This window comes from Cebidichthys violaceus, unplaced genomic scaffold (assembly GCF_023349555.1).
Source record: "Cebidichthys violaceus isolate CVI_PGR_0920_01 unplaced genomic scaffold, fCebVio1.0.p SCAF_11, whole genome shotgun sequence".
In the NCBI taxonomy this organism is placed as follows: domain Eukaryota; kingdom Metazoa; phylum Chordata; class Actinopteri; order Perciformes; family Stichaeidae; genus Cebidichthys; species Cebidichthys violaceus.
The window spans coordinates 856,226-878,725 of record NW_027176274.1 but is presented as its reverse complement, the minus strand read 5'-3'; the positions used below and the strand labels follow the sequence as shown (position 1 = coordinate 878,725).

The 22,500-nt window shown below is 43.2% G+C and overlaps 2 protein-coding genes across 11 annotated transcripts in view; both read left to right on the top strand.

Moving 5' to 3' along the window:
- Nucleotides 1-1,684, top strand: part of LOC137889711 (uncharacterized protein DDB_G0283697-like) — a 4,158-nt gene extending 2,474 nt beyond the window's left edge. Inside the window, exons 3-4 of the mRNA XM_068733705.1 lie at nt 743-831; nt 1,124-1,684. Of these exons, the coding sequence (XP_068589806.1) occupies nt 743-831; nt 1,124-1,684 (650 nt within the window). The remainder of the gene's footprint in view (nt 1-742; nt 832-1,123) is intronic.
- enox1 (ecto-NOX disulfide-thiol exchanger 1) overlaps nt 803-22,500 on the top strand; it is a 66,773-nt gene continuing 45,075 nt past the window's right edge. For 4 of the 10 annotated variants that reach the window (XR_011105367.1, XM_068736516.1, XM_068736463.1 and 1 more), the window contains exon 1: nt 803-928. The gene's annotated coding sequence lies outside the window, so the exon portion shown is untranslated. The other 6 variants (XM_068736508.1, XM_068736473.1, XM_068736498.1 and 3 more) reach the window with 4 other exon arrangements.

The window sequence follows — 22,500 nt, the reverse complement described above, 5'->3', positions numbered from 1 at the left end:
GAATGTATATACATATTTATATATTTATTATTATTTAACGCATTCCCTGCTTTTATAACAACATCATTATATAATGATAAAAATCATAAACATCAACCTGATAACCCAGTTTAATATTAACTTATATTCATAATTATTATTTAAATGAGCTGCGTCTCTTCAGAGGATTCTGAATATATATATATAATTATTTATATTTATACAAATATATTCATATGATTTATTTATAATATTTAGATTATTATGATATTATTAATACGTTTAAAATTAGTAAATATGATAGTTAATGATCATCATTAATCACCTGTATGGAGGACTAAAGCTGCCATCAGAAGAAATCAATACATTGATTTTATTTATTAATCTTTATAACGAGCAGAAACCGTCATTAGTTCATGAGACACTAAATACATATCTGATGTTTTATTTCACACCTAGCTAAATATTAAATAATAAATATTCTGCTTCTTCTCCCAGAAATCAAATCAGTTTCATAACAATAATAAATCAAATAAAATAAATATGTAGTAACGGTGCGCTTTGGTCCTTTTATGTATTTATTGTTTATATAATATGTATTTATTATTGTTTATTGATAACTCCTTTATAATAAACACTGTGATCAGCTCATTAACATATTTAAAGAGACAGTCAGTTTTTTCTTATTGATGATCAATAAACTGTTCATGATAACGGATCCTGTTTATTGATAACCGGGTCGGTCGGTACCCGCTGACAACAGACCAGACCCGGAGCGTCGTGAACGGCGCTTTCTCGGGCACGCGCCCCCCGTTCCGTTCCGTCCTACCGGAGGGCAGCACCGGAGAGCGCGTGAGAGAGAGAGAGAGAGAGAGAGCGGAGAGACGGAGGACGCACCGGGACTCAGCTCGAGGAGCGTCGCACCGGATCTTCATCTTCTTCTGAACCGGTAAGAGGAGCTCCGTGTCTCCGCCGTGTGTCCGTGCTTCTCCCCGCTGAAGGCGCGCTGCTTGCTCGGTTTACCGGCTCCTGCTCCCGGTAACGAAGCCCGGTCCGTCACACGCACCGAGCTCCTCGTGCACGAGCAGTTCTTCAACAAACGAGGTTTGTTTGTTTAAAGCGTTACTGTGTTGATTATGTGAAGGAGACGAGGACACTTTATGAGGACAGAGGATACAGACAGGAAAGTGTCTCTAAGGACAGAGGAGACAGACAGGAGAGTGTCTCTGTGGACAGAGGAGACAGACAGGAGAGTGTCTCTATGGACAGAGGAGACAGACAGGAGAGTGTCTCTAAGGACAGAGGAGACAGACAGGAAAGTGTCTCTAAGGACAGAGGAGACAGGAGAGTGTCTCTAAGGACAGAGGCGACAGACAGGAGAGTATCTCCTCTCCTCGTCTCTAAGGACAGAGGAGACAGACAGGAGAGTGTCTCTAAGGACAGAAGGGACAGACAGTCTCTAAGGACAGCGGAGACAGACAGGAGAGTGTCTCTAAGGACAGCGGAGACAGACAGGAGAGTGTCTCTAAGGACAGAGGAGACGGACAGGAGAGTGTCTCCTCTCCTCGTCTCTAAGGACAGAGGAGACAGACAGGAAAGTGTCTCTAAGGACAGAGGAGACAGACAGAAGAGTGTCTCGTCTCTAAGGACAGAGGAGACAGACAGGAGAGTGTCTCTAAGGACAGAGGGGACAGACAGTCTCTAAGGACAGAGGAGACAGACAGGAAAGTGTGTCCTCTCCTCGTCTCTAAGGACAGAGGAGACAGACAGGAGAGTGTCTCTAAGGACAGAGGGGACAGACAGGAGAGTGTCTCTAAGGACAGAGGACACAGACAGGAGAGTGTCTCCTCTCCTCGTCTCTAAGGACAGAGGAGACAGACAGGAAAGTGTCTCTATGGACAGAGGGGACAGACAGGAGAGTGTCTCCTCTTCTCGTCTCTAAGGACAGAGGAGACACACAGTCTCTAAGGACAGAGGAGACAGGAAAGTGTCTCACGTGCCTCCCTCTCTAAAGAGACAGACAGGAGAGTGTCTCCTCTGTCCTCACGTGTCTTCGGCTTTAATGACAGAGGAGACAGAGGTCAGATCAGCTGTTGTCCTTCATCACCATAACAACCCTTCTGGCTGTGTTTACATTATTCACTGCTTCATCAACAACAACAACAACACCAACACCAACACCACACATGAATATAAATAAACTGGTTTCACTTCATCAAAGTAAAAACATTAAAACTTGATTTATTTCAGGTCAGCTGACATCATTCACTGTTACATTAATTATAATATATTAATATAATATATGTTATTAATAACATACAATATTAATATACGTTATTAATATTATATTAATATGTCACAACAGTCCTGTTTGTTTGTTTATTGATCAGCTCTTATTTGTTTGTTTTCATTATGAATCGTTTGGTTTATTAAATGTTTCATAATCTTATTTTAGATTTTTATTGTTTTTATTGATAAAATGTTGAAAGATGAATCAAAGACGTCCTCAAACATGAACATATTAATATTTAATGAGCTTTAAGAAGAATTCATTTTTAACAAATGACAAACTGATACAATAATTAATTATTGATTTATATTCTGATATATCAAACATAACATCATAATTTTATTAAATCTCTGTCTGAACAATAACTGATGAATATGATTTATTGTATTCTAACGGTAAACGTTCATCTTCATCATCTTCATCGTTTATAGTCTCATATTTACTATGATTCTGACTCGACAGATGTTTTTACTTCATTCACTAATAACCGCCAGTAAGCTCCTCCTCCTCCTGCAGTGCATTGTGGGAGAAAAGCCTATTGTTTCCAGTGAATCGATCACTTCGATCACTTTAATGTTCGTGTTTCTCTTCTCTTCTGATGTTTCTTCTTCAGACAGAAACATGAATATGAATATTTAAATCAATAAATGATCAATGAATCCTCAAGGATTACCTCATAATGTTTGTGTATTTAGAGGATTAATCATCTGAACTATAGATTATTGATTCATCTGATGATTATTTCTTCTATTAATCTCTTGTTTAAAATTATCAGAATTCTGTTTCTGAATAACAGTTATAACCCAAAATATCCAGTTTATTATCTCAGCAGGTGTAAAGCTGTGTGTGTGTGTGTGTGTGTGTGTGTGTGTGTGTGTGTGTGTGTGTGTGTGTGTGTGTGTGGTTCTTTGAGTCTGTCCACAGCTCATCTCTCATATTTGATATTTTCTGTGTTTATGTATCGTTGGTTCCTCTCATGGTTTATAAGAACACCTTTGTTTTAATGACTCCTCGCTCCTCTTAAAGGGCCGGTAGTCATCAACAACAGCTTCTGTAGCTAGAAGGCTTTTCTGTTAATGTGTGTCTTCTCTTTATCTTGACTGTACGTTGAGATCCAGCTCTTCTTTGTTACAGAGATCTCTAGATCTCTCTAGAGATCTAGAGATCCAGATTCTGGATTTCTCTACTTGTGATGTGAAACAAGTGAAACTACAGAATGTTTCTTTTAGCTTTGCTCCAAAAAGTCCTTCTAATATTTAACATGTGGCTTAAAGTCACATTAGTAGTAGTAGTAGTAGTAGTAGTAGTAGTAGTAGTAATAGTAACAGTCGTAGTAAATGTAGTAGTAGCAATAGTAGTAGTAAACATAGTAGTAGTAGTAGTAGTAGTAATAGTAACAGTCATAGTAAATGTAGTAGTAGTAATAGTAGTAGTAAACATAGTAGTAGTAGTAGTAGTAGTAGTAGTAAACATAGTAGTAATAGTAACAGTAGTAGTAAACGTAGTAGTAGTAATAGTAGTAGTAGTAATAGTATTATTATTATTATTATTAGTATTAGCAATAGTACAAGTAGTAGCAGTCGTAGCAGTAATAGTAGCAACAGTAGTAATATTAGTAGTAGTATCAGTATCAGTAGTAGTAGTAGACGTATACAGAGTGTCAGTATCAGTCAGTGTAAACACAGACACCAGTCATCATCATTGTCCTCTTCCTCCTCCTCTTCCTCCTCCTCTTCCTCTTCCTCCTCTTCCTCTTCCTCTTCCTCCTCCTCTTCCTTCTCCTCCTCCTCCTCCTCCTCCTCCTCCTCCTCCTCCTCCTCCTCCTCAGCTGTGTCTGTGTTGTGAGTCAAACAGCTGAATGTCACTGCAGCTCAATCTGACACCTCTCTCTGCTGCCCGCCGGCATCGAGCGGCCGGTCTGCACCAAACCACCAAACCAGCTGCAGCCGAGGGGGATTACAGCAGAGACCTGACCCCCACCCCCATGGCTGGTGACAGGAAACAAAACCACCACCAGCCTCCACCATCCTGTTGGCTTTATGCTCCCTCTTTACACCGCGAGGTAAACAGCTGTAATGCGATTATCCGTCCTCTTCATGTCTTCCTAATTGACCCCACGCTATAGCGCTCAATGGGGACGAGTGGCGCTAATTGTTGTTGTTGGTATTCTAAGATACGGTGGCAGCATTAGGCTGTGTTCCACCACGGGAGGACTAATCACCAGGGAGGACTCCACACAGCATCTGTGAGTGTGTGTGTGTGTGTGTGTGTGTGTGTGTGTCTCGTTTAGATCTCGTTGTGGGGACGCAGTGTTTTATGGGGGAGTAAAAGGACACGTCCACATTTCTCAAAGCAATACTCACTAAATACCTCCTCCTGTTCATTGTGGTCACGAAGACAGTTTCTTTGTGTCTTTATGGACGGTATCACAAGATTCAACACACTGTTGGTTGGTCACGATAACAGAACGCCTGTTTTGTCTCTTTCTTTCTTTCTTTCTCTGTTTCACCGTCTTGTTGTAGCGTATCAGAGCAAAATGGAACTACAAACTGCATTTTGTTCCACAATGACAAAAAACAATGTAACCACCTGCTAGCATATGTCTGATTTAGTGTTCTTGTGGTTCTATAAATGTGACTTATGGTTCTGTTAGATTGCTGCTGGACCGCCCCGTTAATACAGCTGCGTGTGGGGGAGGAAACTGTTTTTGACTGTAGTAAAAATGTTGTTTTAAAGAGGCTAAACGCCAACAAATATGCACTGAAGTAGAATATTTTGTGAGATGAAAACATGTTGGACTTTTGGACTGAGACATTTACAGCGCCGAGTAGATCGCTGTGTGTGTGTTTGAAAGGGGAAGAGAAGCTGGAAGCCGGTGGACTTTTGTAATTTGTAGTTTGTGAATGAAAGCTTCAAACTATGCGGTACAGCTTTAGTAATTACACATGTAGCCCTTAAACTTCAGCAAAGATTAGCGAACTGCTAACGTGTCTGTTTGGTGCTTCTTTGGTTTAAACCAAACAGAAAAGGAGAACCAGAGAACATTTGTCAGATGGAAACACCAAAAATCGTACAACTCACCGTCCAACAGACGCAGCAGTCTGCCGCAGTCGAAGCTGAGCGCTGGAGTTCCTCCTCGGAAACCTTTACGCCGCCGGCGACGTGTGCTGAGCTCGGCACTAAACCGCTGTTGTGGAGGATTTATTGGACGGCGTCTCAAAGATGTGTCGCTCACCAGGACGTCAAAGAACAAATACATCTACATCAGCAGATGCACACGCTGTATTTTTTATTATACATTATGTATAACAGCTTTTAGTTGTACAGTGTTTGACTCCACACCTTTCGCTCTGATGAGTTTCATGTCTGATGATGATTTCATATATCAATATTATTGTATTATATGAAATTCCAATATTGACCGACACTAGTTGTAAATATCTCAAATGTCTCATTGATTCAAAGACTGAGGACAACTAAAACCCAAATTATGGAAATGCTGAGCGGGACAACGTGTCAAAGCAGGACGGGACTCACTGGAGGTCGGGGGCCTCACACTGATAGTTAATCCGGTTTATGTGTGTTCCTCTCTCTCTCTGCACACAGCTGGGTTTCATTCTCCGTCCTATAAAACAGGGTCTCTGTCTCGGGTTCTCACCTTCGCTCTCTGCAGGATCAGATCTGAGTCCTGAAAGCTGAATGAAAACCACCGAGACGCTTTTCAGGTCACTGCAGACAGACAGAGAGAGTTATTGTCAATATAACGAAGTAATCAACTAGAAATCAGGTTAACAATGACATCATCACGATGTCATCAGTACTGTCCAAACCTGCACATTTTGATATTTTGAGATATTTCTTCTTCAGTGGGACTATTTCTTGAGCAGAAAGTAGTTCCAGTGAGATCTGCGAGCAGCTGAGTGTCGGGAGGAGGACGGACGTTAACCTCGATCCTCACGTATTCATGTCTTCATGCATTTTATTACGGATCCATCTGCAGATTATCACTCAGCTTAATCAAGTAGTCGTCTATAAAATGTTAGAAAACTGAATAATCTCAGAGTCCAAGATGACGTCTTCAAATGTCCAGAAAATCGTCTCATTTTAGAAGCTGCAACCATCAAACAATAAACTCACTGGTTCATTTTCTGTAGATCGACCAATCAGACCAGCACCATGAAAGAGACACACACACACACACACACACACACACACACACACACACACACACAGCTCATAAAGTGGCAACACATCAAAGGAGACGCTCCCATCAGTGTGATGGAGGAAGAGGAGCAGCCGGAGGGGAAGAGCTGCTGTGACTGAAGTGCTTTCTAATTCACACAGTGGTGTGTGTGTGTGTGTGTGTGTGTGTGTGTGTGTGTGTGTGTGTGTGTGCACTGATGTGGGTCTTTTTCTGGCGACACATCAAATAAATCTGGTTTGAGCTGAAGACTGCAGAGCAGCAGGAAGTAGGACTGACTGACTGAGAGGAAGAGCGACACACTTATTAAATATGATGTAAATATAGAGCTGCAGCCGATCGCCATCGTCCTCTGAGTCGCTTTATTGTTTCCTTTATTAATCAATCAATCACTTGATCTGTTACAAGTCAGAAATCAAAAGATATTTAATTTAATATTCTATAAAAGAAGCAAACGTTCAGAATCTGAGACTCTAAACCAGAGCTTATATTTTTACTTAAGATCTGATTCAAACAAAGAAGAGATTGAACCGTTTTAACGTTCAACTTTAAAGGGTTTTATTAATTATTATTAATCTAATACTGCACAAAAAAAGAAGTAATCCATGAAAATAGAGATTGTTGCTGATCACTGACATGTGACTGACTCACTGGGAAGAAATAAAAAAATGAAATTTCTGCCGAGTATTTATAATACGGAATGTTTTTACATTTAAAACGTAGTCGCATCATCTGAAAACCTGAAGTTTAAAGAGTTAAAACTCGTTGATCAGAACAATGAACTCAAAGTCAAAGTGGAAAATAGTCTTTATAGATCGTGTCTTTATAGCCATAAAGATGTGTTTGTTCTCAAAGGTACCATGAGGGAGTTCATATATATATATATATATATATATATATCCCAGCCTCTGATAATGTAGTATATGGAAACAAATACATTCAGTGTCACATTATGTAAACAGACATTTGAAGGGTTAAAATCCCCAAAATAAACAAACTCTTGGTGGTTATGATTAGGATGTTGGTTGAAAGATTTAACAGTGAAAGTGGGAAGTAATATTAATATATAATAGAACATGTGTTGCTGGTTGCCATGGTTGTTGGATCACCTGGGTGCAGACTACTTAAGAGAAAAGAGATTTTCAACAAAACTACCCGTCAAACCCCTGCACATTTATAGCCCCTTTATACCAAAACCATGAGTCCAATCAACAACATCTGGGGACCACGAGAGAGATAAGACTCTGCCGAACGCTCTGATGTGGTTTTTGTGTTTCTGGTGTTAAAAATGTGAGCTACAGAGCAAAATACAAAACTGGTAGTGGAAATTGTCATAACCTGCCCAGAGACGACATTATTAGCTCTCTAGCTAACTGTGGCACATCCACTTTGTGACACTGTGTGTGTGTGTGTGTGTGTGTGTGTGTGTGTGTGTGTGTGTGTGTGTGTGTGTGTGTGTGTGTGTGTGTATATATATGTGTGTGTGTGTGTGTGTGTGTGTGTGTGTGTATATATATGTGTGTGTGTGTGTGTGTGTGTGTGTGTGTATATATATGTGTGTGTGTGTGTGTGTGTATATATATATATATGTGTGTGTGTGTGTGTGTGTGTGTATATATATATATATGTGTGTGTGTGTGTGTGTGTGTGTGTGTGTGTGTGTGTATATATATATGTGTGTGTGTGTGTGTATATATATATATGTGTGTGTGTGTGTGTGTGTGTGTATATATATATATATGTGTGTGTGTGTGTGTGTGTGTGTGTGTGAGAGAGACAGTAATGGCTCTCCGAGCGTCTTCTTCCGCTCTGATGGTTCCTCTGATGAATTCTGTTGGAAAGCTTCCTGTCCCCTGCAGCCACATGTCACACCACACTACACCTCCCAGCATGCATCTGTATGTTTACATGAATTCATTCTCCTCATCTGTGGTATTAGTATAATAGTACAGTGTAGTATTAGTACTAGGATGAAGTACTCGTCCTCTGCTGCTGTTTGTTTTAGACCTCATCTTTTCTTCAGCTGACTACAGACCGCTTCCTCATTAAATATTCATGTTTTCATATTTGCATAGTTGTGTTGAGTGGAGCAGGAAGTGTGTGTTGTTGTTGTTGTTGTTGTTGTTGTTGTTGTTGAGACCTTTGCAGCTGGAGGAGCTGGAGGCGATGGAAAGAGGAACACAAAGGTTAACTGGGCCATGTGGTCTCTGCTGCTCTGTGGACCGAACACTGACGAGGACGTCCATCATAGTACTGTAAAGACTCAGTAGTGTATAAATACTTCACAGTAGTACTTTTTTAACTGGTGTGAATCCTGTTGAAGTGATTTTCTTCAGAATGTGTACTTTTGATCAAAGAACTCAGAGAAACAAACTCACTATATTCTCAAAGCCACGAATACGTTTAATGAATATAAAGATCAACCAGGAAGTCAGGAAACAAACGTTGAATGTGACTTTAATTCAACAGAACAACGGAACCTGTAGAACCTGTAGAACCTCTGGAACCTGTGGAACCTGTGGAACCTGTGGAACCTGTGGATCTGAACTTCATCAGAACTCCTTCATGCTTTTTATCTGATGAACACTGAAGAGTGAATCTTTTACAGATGAAATCAAATCGTTAGTCGACATGTTCTACAGATGATTCCATCTCTCTCGTGGGGTGACCGTGGATAAGTGGAGAGCAGGGCTGCCTTTCAATCAGAGGGTCGGTGGTTTGATCTCCGGCTCCTGCTCTCATGTCAATGTGTCCTTGAGCAAGACACTTAACCCCAAATGTCTCCTGTAGCTGCGTCTACGGTGTAGATAGATACTGAATTATAAGTCACTTTGGATAAAAGCGTCTGTTAAATGACTGTAATGTAAATGGAATCTCTCGTCTATCGGATTCTGGTTCTACCAATAGAACAGCCCTCATGATGTTAGTCCTGATCAGAAACAAACATGAAGACCAGAGATGATGAGCAGCGTTCAGGTGTTGATCTACGATCAGAACACCGACGTGAAGCGAGTCGCCGTGGAACTAGAGACAGTTTAGTTAAATCAATGATTAAGACCTACGAGTGTAGACTGAGACCTCACAAAACCTCAGCTGAAGCCGCTCGTTGTGTGTGTGTGTGTGTGTGTGTGTGTGTGTGTGTGTGTGTGTGTGTGTCCTCCTGTCGAGGTGCTGCCTCAACATAAATATGTATTTCCTGTCTGCACCATCAGCTCGGAGGCAAAAATTTAAATTTAACATTCATCTCACTGCCTCCTCTTCCTCCTCCCCATTTTAGGATTGACTCTGTGTGTGTGTGTGTGTGTGTGTGTGTGTGTGTGTGTGTGTGTGTGTGTGTGTGTGTCTGTCTCTTAGCCTTCAGGGCTACAGAGGATAGAAACACATTCTCTCTCACACTTCCTCTTATCTTCCTTTCTAATTTTCTCACACCCTTGCATGCAGACACTCTCCCACACACACACACACACACACACACACTCTCTCTAATGCATGCAGAGCAGTACAGTGATATTCAGCTAAAAGGGGGATGGTTTAAATTTTAATGACTAGTGCAGGAGGAGGCTGTGATTTCATTGGAAACACTCGGGTGCACAGAGCAAAATCTATAATCCTCTTTATTGGAGGGAGTCTCTATGGACGTGTGTGTGTGTGTGTGTGTGTGTGTGTGTGTGTGTGTGTGCGTGTGTGTATGTGTGTACGTGTGTGTGTGTGTGTTAAATCCCTTTGTTCTCATTCAGGAATGTTTCCATCGGAGCTCTCAGTTATAATCAGCTGTGTGTCATGGAGAGTAATAAATTGCGTGATGGCTTATTCCAGGATTCAATTTGCGTGGGACATGAGAGTATTTCCCGTGTGATTTGTGACCGTGAGGACGAGCGAGCCGTGATGGGACGTGATTGGAGTCGACGCTGCGTTCAGCAGAGAGCGCAGTTTATAAGCCGGTCAGAGCCTCACGTCACTGTGACGATGTCGACGGAAGATGGTTGACTCTATGATCTAGAGTCAACAATCTTTAACCCTCTTACTAGAACATTCTTATTCTAATCTCACTTCAGATATGTAAATGAGCGTGAGTTCATGAGAATGGAAAATTACCATAATTAACGCCCCAATAATACCTTCTGAAGCTACACATTCAGAGCCGTATGTCTGGAAGCAGGCTGTTCTCATTCAGGTAGCTATGAAAAATAATGCAATTCATATTATCCATCGAAATTATGTAGTATGTCATCAACGTTAGTAGTTTAGTTGTCTCAACCTAACTAAGTAGTTTAGTTGTCTCAACCTAACTAAGTAGCTTGGTTGTCTCAACCTAACTCAGTAGTTTAGTTGTCTCAACCTAAGTAGTGTAGTTGTCTCAGCCTAACTAAGTAGCTTAGTTGTCTCAACCTAACTAAGTAGTTTAGTTGTCTCAACCTAACTAAGTAGTGTAGTTGTCTCAACCTAACTAAGTAGTGTAATTGTCTCAGCCTAACTAAGTAGTTTGGTTGTCTCAACCTAACTAAGTAGTTTAGTTGTCTCAGCCTAACTAAGTAGTGTAGTTGTCTCAACCTAACTCAGTAGTTTAGTTGTCTCAACCTAAGTAGTTTAGTTGTCTCAACCTAACTAAGTAGTTTAGCTGTCTCAACCTAACTAAGTAGTGTAGTTGTCTCAACCTAACTAAGTAGTTTAGTTGTCTCAACCTAACTAAGTAGTGTAGTTGTCTCACCCTAACTAAGTAGTTTAGTTGTCTCACCCTAACTAAGTAGCTTAGTTGTCTCAACCTAACTAAGTAGCGTAGTTGTCTCAGCCTAACTAAGTAGTGTAGTTGTCTCACCCTAACTAAGTAGTGTAGTTGTCTCAACCTAACTCAGTAGTTTAGTTGTCTCAGCCTAACTAAGTAGTTTGGTTGTCTCAACCTAACTAAGTAGCTTAGTTGTCTCAACTTAACTAAGTAGTTTAGTTGTCTCAGCCTAACTAAGTAGTGTAGTTGTCTCAACCTAACTCAGTAGTTTAGTTGTCTCAGCCTAACTAAGTAGTTTGGTTGTCTCAACCTAACTAAGTAGCTTAGTTGTCTCAACCTAACTAAGTAGTTTAGTTGTCTCAGCCTAACTAAGTAGTGTAGTTGTCTCAACCTAACTCAGTAGTTTAGTTGTCTCAACCTAACTAAGTAGTTTAGTTGTCTCAACCTAACTAAGTAGTGTAGTTGTCTCACCCTAACTAAGTAGTTTAGTTGTCTCACCCTAACTAAGTAGCTTAGTTGTCTCAACCTAACTCAGTAGTGTAGTTGTCTCAACCTAACTAAGTAGTGTAGTTGTCTCAACCTAACTAAGTAGTTTAGTTGTCTCAGCCTAACTAAGTAGTTTAGTTGTCTCACCCTAACTAAGTAGCTTAGTTGTCTCAACCTAAGTAGTTTAGTTGTCTCAACCTAACTCAGTAGTTTGGTTGTCTCCACCTAACTAAGTAGTTTAGTTGTCTCACCGTAACTAAGTAGTTTAGTTGTCTCAGCCTAACTAAGTAGTTTAGTTGTCTCAACCTAACTAAGTAGCTTAGTTGTCTCAACCTAACTAAGTAGTTTGGTTGTCTCACCCTAACTAAGTAGTTTAGTTGTCTCAACCTAACTCAGTAGTTTGGTTGTCTCAACCTAACTGAGTAGTTTCCTGTGAAGACTGAAGTTTATTTTGAAAAGACTGTGTTCATGCAACGAGTTCCTGGACATTTGTAGGAAAACACAAAAAAAATGAGGTGTAACTTTTCATAACAAACCTACAAACCGTAATAAGAAGACTTTGTTCAACATGAAAATTGCTTAAAAGAACTTGAAGAACTGAAGTGTGGTTGTACCTAGTACACTACATAGTGAGAACATTGGTGAATGTGTTCGGTTCTCCTGAATCCTTCATAAAGTGAAGACTCTGTTGGTCCTCACAGATGTCTGTATGTTAAAGCTACATCAGCTGACTGTCTCTCCTTCATCACATTCATGACCTGAAGTTGTGGTTTGAGTCCCAGTGTAATCCAGACCAGTCCGTCAGCGTAGCTGTGGAGCAGCAGGCCGTTTGGATTACCACTTACAGAGCAAACCAGCCTCTCCTGAACCATCACATTCAATCTCTCCGTCTGTCCGTCCTCATTCTGCTGGAGGAACAGTCCTGATGGGAGCTATTTCCTGCTGTAACCGGACCGCCGGTCTCTGCTGCAGAACAGGAACCAGAGTTCTCACGTTCACGATGAACAGATCGTTTTAATTAGCACAGATCAAAACATCCAGCTCCTGGTTTAAAGGGACAGACTGGATGTCTTCTGGTTCTGTTTCACAGCCAGGCTCAGAGGGATCCACCTGCAGAGGCCTGAGGCGGCACTAAACACAGGTGTCGGGTTTCTAAAGGAGACCAGGACCCAGACTATATGGGTCCAGTTATTTACTGCAGCGCAGTGAAGGCCTGCAGCCAAAGAAACTGTAGCTGCCTTCAGCTGCACTGAAGGAGGGGAAGAGGATGAGGAGGGTAAAGGGAATGAGGAGACAGAGGATGAGGAGGGTGAAGGGAACGAGGAGACAGAGGATGAGGAGGGTGAAGGGAACGAGGAGACAGGATGAGGAGGGTAAAGGGAACGAGGAGACAGAGGATGAGGAGGATGAATTCAGGCCGATAGAGGACAGTTCGTAGGAAGCAGATGTTTCAGGTCTGCTTCATGAAGCAGACCTGAAACATCTGCTTCCTCCAGAGGACCTTCTGCTCTGAATGTTTTGGGTTTGAAGACATTCAGAACGTTGATCTCTCAGTGAGGGTTTGGGTTTTAAGTAGACTCTCTCAGAACCTCCCTGGATACGCTGAGTGGCTTAGAGCTGAATGTTTAGCCTAACAGCTTCCCCTCCCCCTCCTGGTGTTCCCTCTCTCGGTGTCATTACCGGTGATTTATTCGAGGGCTTGGTGGAACACGGTTGGTGCCAATAGGTGGATGTGGGTATACCCCCCCACCCTCCAGTAATTGATCAACACCAACACAGTGCGGAGCTCAGGGCCATAAAGAGGAAACACACAATTAGAGGGAGTGTTTTGTTTCTGCAGACAAAAGCTTTATTGTGGCGATGAAGAGAGACCCGGGGCTTTATTTTGAAAAGCTTGTGCCAACGTAAACGGCCCGGACGGATCCTCGTTCCTCCACACGAGGAACCTGCCATCATGTGTTTACTGGACGAGGCTCTGAGAGGGAGCTGCTCGTGATGAAGGTGTTTCCTTCTGTGTGATGATGATGATGATGACGTCTGTCAACCAAACAAGATGAAGATATGTATAATGTCAACACGCGTCAATATGAAGAAATGTAACAATTCTTTACATTACATTACATTACAGTCATTTAGCAGACGCTTTTATCCAAAGCGACTTACAATAAGTGCATCAACATTGGTAATCAAAAGAACTACTAGTCACCAGAAGTCATAAGTACATTTCCTTTAAACAAGCATCTAAGAGCCTGAAGCAGAGCATAACTCAGAGCCAAAGTACAGAAACAAGAGAAACAGTTAGTGCTATAAGTAATACCAATACAATAAGTGCAACAAGCTAGTATGAATACAATAAGTGCTGAGTGGAAGGCTCAGGGTAGCACTTCCTGAAGAGGTGGGTCTTCAGCCTGATGAAAGATGGGCAGCGACTCTGCTGTCCTGACGTCAGTGGGAAGTTCATTCCACCACTGTGGGGCCAGGACAGAACACAGACGTGACCGGGTCGATCGGCCGCCAGGACCTCTGAGCGACGGGGCGACCGATCGCCCCGAGGCAGCAGAGAGAAGTGGTCGGGCGGGGGTGTGAGGCTTGACCGTGGTCTGGAGATAGGAAGGAGCTGTTCAGAGGAGGATTCTTCATGTTAGACAAAAACTAAACAAGTAGACGATGGCTTCATAGCTGAGTTATGTATGTATATATATATATATATATATATATATATATATATACATATATTTGTGTGTATTTCATACGTATTTGATTATATCTCGACTTTGTTATGAAGGAAAATCTTTCTTCTCTGATTGGTTGATAAGAATAAATATTCTGTGTTAAAATGAAAACGAGCTCATGAGGTGATGAAGATGATGAAGATGAATCAGACTGAGATGTTTGTTCACTCATTTGCATAACAGAGGAGTTGCGGTGGAGTCGAGGAGACGATGAGAGGAAACAAGGAAGTGAAACACAGACAAAGACAGGAGGTCAGAGGTCAGCAGCTCACCTGCTGTTCAGGTGATAAACGAGGTCTTCATCTTCATCTTCATCACTATGTCTTCACTTTACAGACGAGCTGCTCTCACTGTCCTCAGGACAACATTGAGCTGCTTTCATACACAGACACACACACACGTGTGTAGATGTGTATTTGAACAGTAATGTAGTCCTGTAGTAATGTTTATTATTCACAAAACACACATGTTGGGATGTGAGCCTCAATGTTTCACTCACACTTATGTTCTGTTTACGGTCTGCTCTGGTCTGGTCTGGTCTGTTCTGTTCTGGTCTGGTCTGCTCTGGTCTGGTCTGGTCTAGTCTGCTCTGGTCTGGTCTAGTCTGCTCTGGTCTGGTCTGCTCTGCTCTGCTCTGGTCTGGTCTGTTCTGCTCTGTTCTGCTCTGGTCTGGTCTGGTCTGGTCTGCTCTGGTCTGGTCTGCTCTGCTCTGTTCTGGTCTGCTCTGCTCTGGTCTGGTCTGGTCTGTTCTGTTCTGGTCTGGTCTGCTCTGGTCTGGTCTAGTCTGCTCTGGTCTGGTCTAGTCTGGTCTGCTCTGGTCTGGTCTGGTCTGGTCTGCTCTGCTCTGGTCTGGTCTGCTCTGGTCTGGTCTGGTCTGGTCTAGTCTGCTCTGGTCTGGTCTAGTCTGCTCTGGTCTGGTCTGCTCTGCTCTGGTCTGGTCTGTTCTGGTCTGGTCTGGTCTGCTCTGGTCTGCTCTGCTCTGGTCTGGTCTGGTCTGCTCTGCTCTGTTCTGCTCTGCTCTGCTCTGCTCTGGTCTGGTCTGGTCTGGTCTGGTCTGGTCTGTTCTGGTCTGGTCTGCTCTGGTCTGGTCTGGTCTGGTCTAGTCTGCTCTGGTCTGGTCTAGTCTGCTCTGCTCTGGTCTAGTCTGCTCTGCTCTGCTCTGGTCTGGTCTGGTCTGCTCTGTTCTGGTCTGGTCTGCTCTGCTCTGCTCTGGTCTGTTCTGGTCTGGTCTGGTCTGGTCTGCTCTGCTCTGGTCTGGTCTGGTCTGCTCTGTTCTGGTCTGGTCTGCTCTGCTCTGCTCTGGTCTGGTCTGGTCTGGTCTGCTCTGTTCTGGTCTGGTCTGCTCTGCTCTGCTCTGCTCTGGTCTGTTCTGGTCTGGTCTGGTCTGGTCTGGTGTGGTCTGGCTCTTAAAATGCTTGTTTTCTGAATGGAGTCTGGATCTATCGGTGCTAGGCTACGCTAACATTGTAGCTGCTCTGAAACACGCAATGAAACGTCTTAATTGATAAATAATGAAGTATTTATTATGTATTTATTGATTATTGATTGTTACTGTAGAGTTCCTGGTGACCAGAGACACGTTTCATGTTTGGCTTTTATCTTCTATTTGCATCTTTTCATTGACTTTGTATTAAATCACACCAACACAACACTATATATATATATATATATATATATATATATATATATATATGTGTGTGTGTGTGTATATATATATATATATATATATATATATATATATGTATATACATATACATATATACATATATGTGTATACATATATATGTATATACATATACATATATACATATATGTGTATGAGTGTGTATGTATATATGTATATATATATATACGTATATACATATATGTATATACGTATATACGTATACACATATATGTATATACGTATATATGTATATGTATATACATATATACATATATGTATACATGTGTATATGTCTACAGTGAGTCCTGAGGAGACACAGATGCTCCTCCTCTGAGGAGACCAGACTCAGAGCTCTCTGAGGTTTAGGAGGATTAACAGCTCCTTCATCACCACACACTCAGCCTCCTCCTCCTTCTTCCTCCTCTTCCTCTTCTCCTCCTTTCCTGTGTTCCCTCTTTCCTTCTCTTCCCATTGTGCTCCTGTTTTCTCTCACCTCCCTTCCCGGTTTTCCACCTCCTCTCTCCTCCTTTCCTTCTCTCTTCCTCACTACCCCTCTCCTCCTCTCATTCTTTCGCTTTCTCTCTTCCTCTCCTCCATCCTCACCTCAATCCTCTCCTCTTTCCTCTCCTCTCCTCCTCTTTTCCTCTATGTAGCCCCCCCCGTCCTTTACATCTATATAAATCACTCCTCTCCTCTCTCCCCTCCTCTCCTCTCCCCTCTCCTCTCCCCTCCTCTCCCCTCTCCTCTCCTCTCCTCCCCTTGCCTCTCCTCTCCTCTCCCCTCCTCCCTGTACCCCCCCGTCCTCTACATCTCTATGAATCACTCTCCTGCAGTGGAGGAGGAGGTGATCGATGGCGTGTTGCCGTGGCCGTGGCTGTGCCGTGAGTTACCGTGGTGATTACCGGCAGAGACTCGCCGGTCACTTCATCACGGTGAGCGGTGAGGAGGGAGGAGGGAGAAGAAGGAGACGAAGGAGAGAGGAGCCAGAAAACAGAAGGAGAGGGAAGAAAAACACAATTGGAAGAGAGTTCAGGAGGAGGACAGCAGAGAGACTTTTATTGTGGCGGGACGGAGGGGCGGCGACGTTAGAGGAGAGGAGATCTGATTGGACGAGAGACATTGTGTAGCAAACAGGAAGTGAAAGATAATCTGATGCTTCTAATTTTCTATGGTGAAAACAGCAGATTTACCTTTAAAGTTCATAGTACTTTGTTCCCTTTTGCTGAAATCACAACTGCCATTAGCTGCTAGCTTAGCATAGCTAGCATTATTAGCTATCTAGCCTGTAACTGACGTTAGCGGAGCTTAATTACCTGATCTTCATGTTCAATCAAAACACATTTATATAATATAAAAACGAGTGCTGGGCAACTTAACGTGTTATTATCTCGTTAACGCATTCATTCATTAACATGATAATTATTTCATTGTGTTAACACAGTTTTTTTAATACAATCCACACTGTTGATGTCAGCAAATCACCAAACCAGCGGTGGAGGAGTCTTCATCACTATGTTTATGCAGCGGTAGAGGAGTCTTCATCATTACGTTGATGCAGCGTGTGGAGGAGTCTTCATCACTACGTTGATGCAGCGGTGGAGGAGTCTTCATCATTACGTTGATGCAGCGTGTGGAGGAGTCTTCATCACTACGTTGATGCAGCGGTGGAGGAGTCTTCATCACTACGTTGATGCAGCGTGTGGAGGAGTCTTCATCACTACGTTGATGCAGCGGTGGAGGAGTCTTCATCACTGCGTTGATGCAGCGGTGGAGGAGTCTTCATCACTACGTTGGTGCGGCGTGTGGAGGAGTCTTCATCACTGCGTTGATGCAACGTGTGGAGAAGTAGAGATAAACTAAAGACGAGCTAACAGACGCCACAGAGAAGTGGAGAGATACAAACTGCAGGACGACTAGTGTTGAGAAGACGTCGGTCTGAGGAACGTTCTCAGGATCATGAATGACGTCACGTAGGAGCCTCCCTCCAGACGCACCGTCACCAGAAGAACACACGAGTCGTACGAAGAGGAGAGGACTACAAAAGAGACGGAGTCACAACGCGCACCGGCCGTCTCTCACCGGAGACTACCGGACATCGCCGGGTAACCGTCGTCACCTCTGAGTTACGGTGCATTATGTTGATGAACAGTGGGAGCTGCGTTCACATGCTCTGACTGTATGAAGACAGAAGAACACATTCTGATGAAACGTGTGGAACATTGTATTCATGTTGCACAGCAGTGGAACGTTTAAATAAAGTCACTCACTGAGCACAGATAGTAGAAATATAACTGATACTGTGTGAAGAATACTGCTGTTAACAAGAACCTGATCTGTTTAAAGTGATTCAAACCAAATGTTGGTGTACTGTTGTTCATATAGCAGTACTTTAACATAACATAACAATGAGATTAATCAAGATTAAAAATGTTAATTGTTGCCCAGCACTAATAAAAACACATTTGTATATTATCTACATGTAGGGAGCAGTGACAGGCCTCCATCCTTCGTCTCTGAGTCTCTGAGTCTCGTCCTGTGGTCGGTGATTTCATGTCTAGACCAGCTGCTGCTGCTGATGACATCCAGCTCAGGGAAAATGTGACAACCCCCCCCCCCCCCCCCCCTCCTCCCCACACACACACACACACAACACCCACCTCCATAAAGTCTGAGCAGAAACAGGTCGATGCCGAGCAGCTTTCTCATTCAGCTGCTCCTATTAAGATGGAGTGTGTGTGTGTGTGTGTGTGTGTGTGTGTGTGTGTGTGACACAGAGAGGCACAAGTATTAATACAACATTGTAGAAATACTGCACTACAAGAACAAAAACCTGCATTATGCACAGTAGTATTTTTTGAAGTAAACGTACAATAGTATTTTCATCTCAATGAAGGACGTTTGAACTGAAGACGTTTCTTCTTCTTCTTCTGCTCTGATGAATAATTTAAACCCTTTGGTTCAACCTTCATTTGTCCTCCCCCCTGTGAAGACACCTGGTCCTCTCACAGTATCTGGTCTCTAGTCTCTAGTCTCTCTTTGGTCTCTGGGCTCTGGGCTCTGGTCTCTCTCTGGTCTCTGGTCTCTCTCTAGTCTTTCTCTGGTCTCTAGTCTCTGGGCTCTGGTCTCTCTCTGGTCTCTGGTCTCTCTCTGGTCTCTGGGCTCTGGGCTCTGGTCTCTCTCTGGTCTCTGGTCTCTCTCTAGTCTTTCTCTGGTCTCTAGTCTCTGGTCTCTAGTCTCTCTCTGGTCTCTCTCTAATCTCTGATCTCTGGTCTCTCTCTGGTCTCTAGTCTCTCTCTGGTCTCTCTCTAGTCTCTGGTCTCTAGGCTCTCTCTAGTCTCTCTCTGGTCTCTGGTCTCTCTCTGGTCTCTAGTCTCTCTCTGGTCTCTCTCTAGTCTCTGGTCTCTAGTCTCTCTCTAGTCTCTCTCTGGTCTCTGGTCTCTCTCTGGTCTCTAGTCTCTCTCTGGTCTCTCTCTAGTCTCTGGTCTCTAGTCTCTCTCTAGTCTCTCTCTGGTCTCTGGTCTCTCTCTAGTCTCTGGTCTCTAGTCTCTGGTCTCTGGTCTCTAGTCTCTCTGGTCTCTGGTCTCTCTCTAGTCTCTGGTCACTAGTCTCTCTCTAGTCTCTTTCTGGTCTCTAGTCTCTAGTCTCTAATATCTGGTCTCTAGTATCTGGTCTCTAGTCTCTGGTCTCTGGTCTCTAGTCTCTCTCTGGTCTCTCTCTAGTCTCTGGTCTTTAGTCTCTCTAGTCTCTTTCTGGTCTCTAGTCTCTAATATCTGGTCTCTAGTCTCTAGTCTCTGGTCTCTGGTCTCTAGTATCTCTCTGGTCTCTAGTCTCTCCCTAGTCTCTGCTCTCTGGTCTCTCTCTAGTCTCTGGTCTCGGGTCTCTTGTCTCTAGTCTCTCTCTGGTCTCTAGTCTCTGGTCTCTGGTCTCTCTCTAGTCTCTGGTCTCTGGTCTCTAGTCTCTCTCTAGTCTCTGGTCTCTAGTCTCTCTCTAGTCTCTAGTCTCTGTTTGTCATCCAGCATGTTGAATACTTCATGCAGAAGAACTTACCTGAAGGTCTCGTCTCTGGACAGAAGTCTCTGGTCTCTAGTCTCTCTCTAGTCTGTGGTCTCTGGTCTCGAGTCATGCAGAAGAACATCCTTGAAGGTCTCGTCTCTGGTCTCTGGTGGACAACATTCATGTACTAAGAGTATTAGACACAAATAAAAGCATCTGATATCTTCGTACAAACGATTAAATATGAAACTCGTTGCTGATTAGTTTTCTTCTTCTCTGGTTCGGGTTCTTCCTCTTTAGTCCCGACTCATAAATCATAACAGCGTTGACAGTGAACACGTGTCTGTTTATGTCAAACACGAAGATGAACGGATGCTTTGACTCAGACTCATGAATATCAGCTTGTTATTCAGACGGTAAGCTCAGAGCTTTTCCTTTTTTATGGTAAACCGATGCTCTTCCTCCTCCTCCTTCTCCTCCTCCTCCTCTTCCTCTTTGATCGAGTCACAATCAAATCTCTGCACAAACATCCAGATACATCACCTCCACAATGTGACAATAGAGTGTATCTGCATGTAGGAGGAAGTAAAGCCCCCCCGCTCTTTAATTGCTGTCGTGGATCAGATGAGAAGTTGCTGCTCTTTGAGTAAACGCTTCTACGCAACAGTGCTTCCATTAAAAATCACCAGAGACTCGTCGCTGAAAGCCTCTGTGTGTGTGTGTGTTCCTGTACTACTGTCTTTGTGGGGACCGGGGTTTTAACCTGCAGAGTGAGGACACTTTTCTTTCTGCTCCAGGCAGTGGTGGAGGAAGTATTTAATATCTTAACTGAAGTAAAAATATCAGTACCTTTGTAAAAAAAATGAGTCCGCTAGAAGTAAAAAAAAAAAAGACTATATAAGAAGTGGACGTAGTCGTCGTGATGTAACCCATTGCAATGTTGTTGTTTTTATCAAGCAGTGAACAGGAAGTGACCATATCTGGACTGAGGAGGAGCGACCTAGAGACCTGTCAATCAGCGTGTAGCCCCGCCCCTAAAGCATCCCCTGCTTCATGGTCTGTTTGACTCTAAATGGAGCATAATGTACTAAATGAACATCATGCTGTATTGAAGAAGACTGTAAACTAGAGATTGTGTATATGTTGTATTTAAATCCTTGATGTTATAACAGTACAATATTTACCTAGTATAAAGTAGTGTAGTACTTTAGAATCCCACTTGTGTACAGTACTTGAGTAAATGTATTTAGTTACTTCCCACCGCTGCTCCCTGGTGTTTCCTACATGTTGATGTGTTTGTGTATCTATGAGGACATTAATATGTATGAGTGTGTGTGTGTGTGTGTGTGTGTGTGTGTGTGTGTGTGTGCGTGTGTGTGTGCGTGTGCGTGCATTGAGCTGAAGCTTCATCCCAGAATATCTTTGGTTGTTTGTGTGTCGACGCAGCAGCTGAATAAACTTTATTGTTTCTGTATTCAGAGAGTAAAGTGTGTCGGCGGTGATAAGAAAGTAAAGCCCCCCCCCCCCCCCCTCTGTGACTCCTCTTCCTCTCCAGCTGTTCTTCAACAATAGAAAACAACATCATGACGAAGACCTAATCTGTTTCTCTTTCTCCTCGTCGCCGTTAATTCGGCGACGCTTTTGTTGACGCTGCAGAGGAGCTGCAGCGTCAACAGGGTGAACGTTAACCCCTTCACCTCCTCCTGCTCCTTCACATCCTCCTGCTCCTTCACCTCCTCCTGCTCCTTCACATCCTCCTGCTCCTTCACCTCCTCCTGCTCCTTCACATCCTCCTGCTGCTTCACCTCCTCCTGCTCCTTCACCTCCTCCTGCTCCTTCACATCCTCCTGCTCCTTCACGTCCTCCTGCTCCTTCACCTCCTCCTGCTCCTTCACGTCCTCCTGCTCCTTCACCTCCTCCTGCTCCTTCACCTCCTCCTGCTCCTTCACATCCTCCTGCTGCTTCACCTCCTCCTGCTCCTTCACCTCCTCCTGCTCCTTCACATCCTCCTGCTCCTTCACGTCCTCCTGCTCCTTCACCTCCTCCTGCTCCTTCACCTGCTCCTTCACCTCCTCCTGCTCCTTCACCTCCTCCTGCTCCTTCACATCCAACGCATGAGGGAACATGAACCAATATATTGTCTAGACATGTGACTCAAAACCACAAAGATCCGCCTCATGGTGGCGCTACAGGAAGAATCAGTGGGGTTCATCCTCTGGGGATGATGAATGTACGTTGATCCATAGTTGATGAGATATTTCAGTCTGGAACGAAGTTTAGAGAAAATGGTTTTAAATGGTTTAAAATGGCTGAAAACAGGAAGCTGGATGTTTCTTGTATTTCAGTGTGTCTTGATGGGAGGGTCCTGTGTGTGAAAGTGTCCCATCAATATGCTTCATGATAATTCATAAAGACAAACCGTGTTCGGTT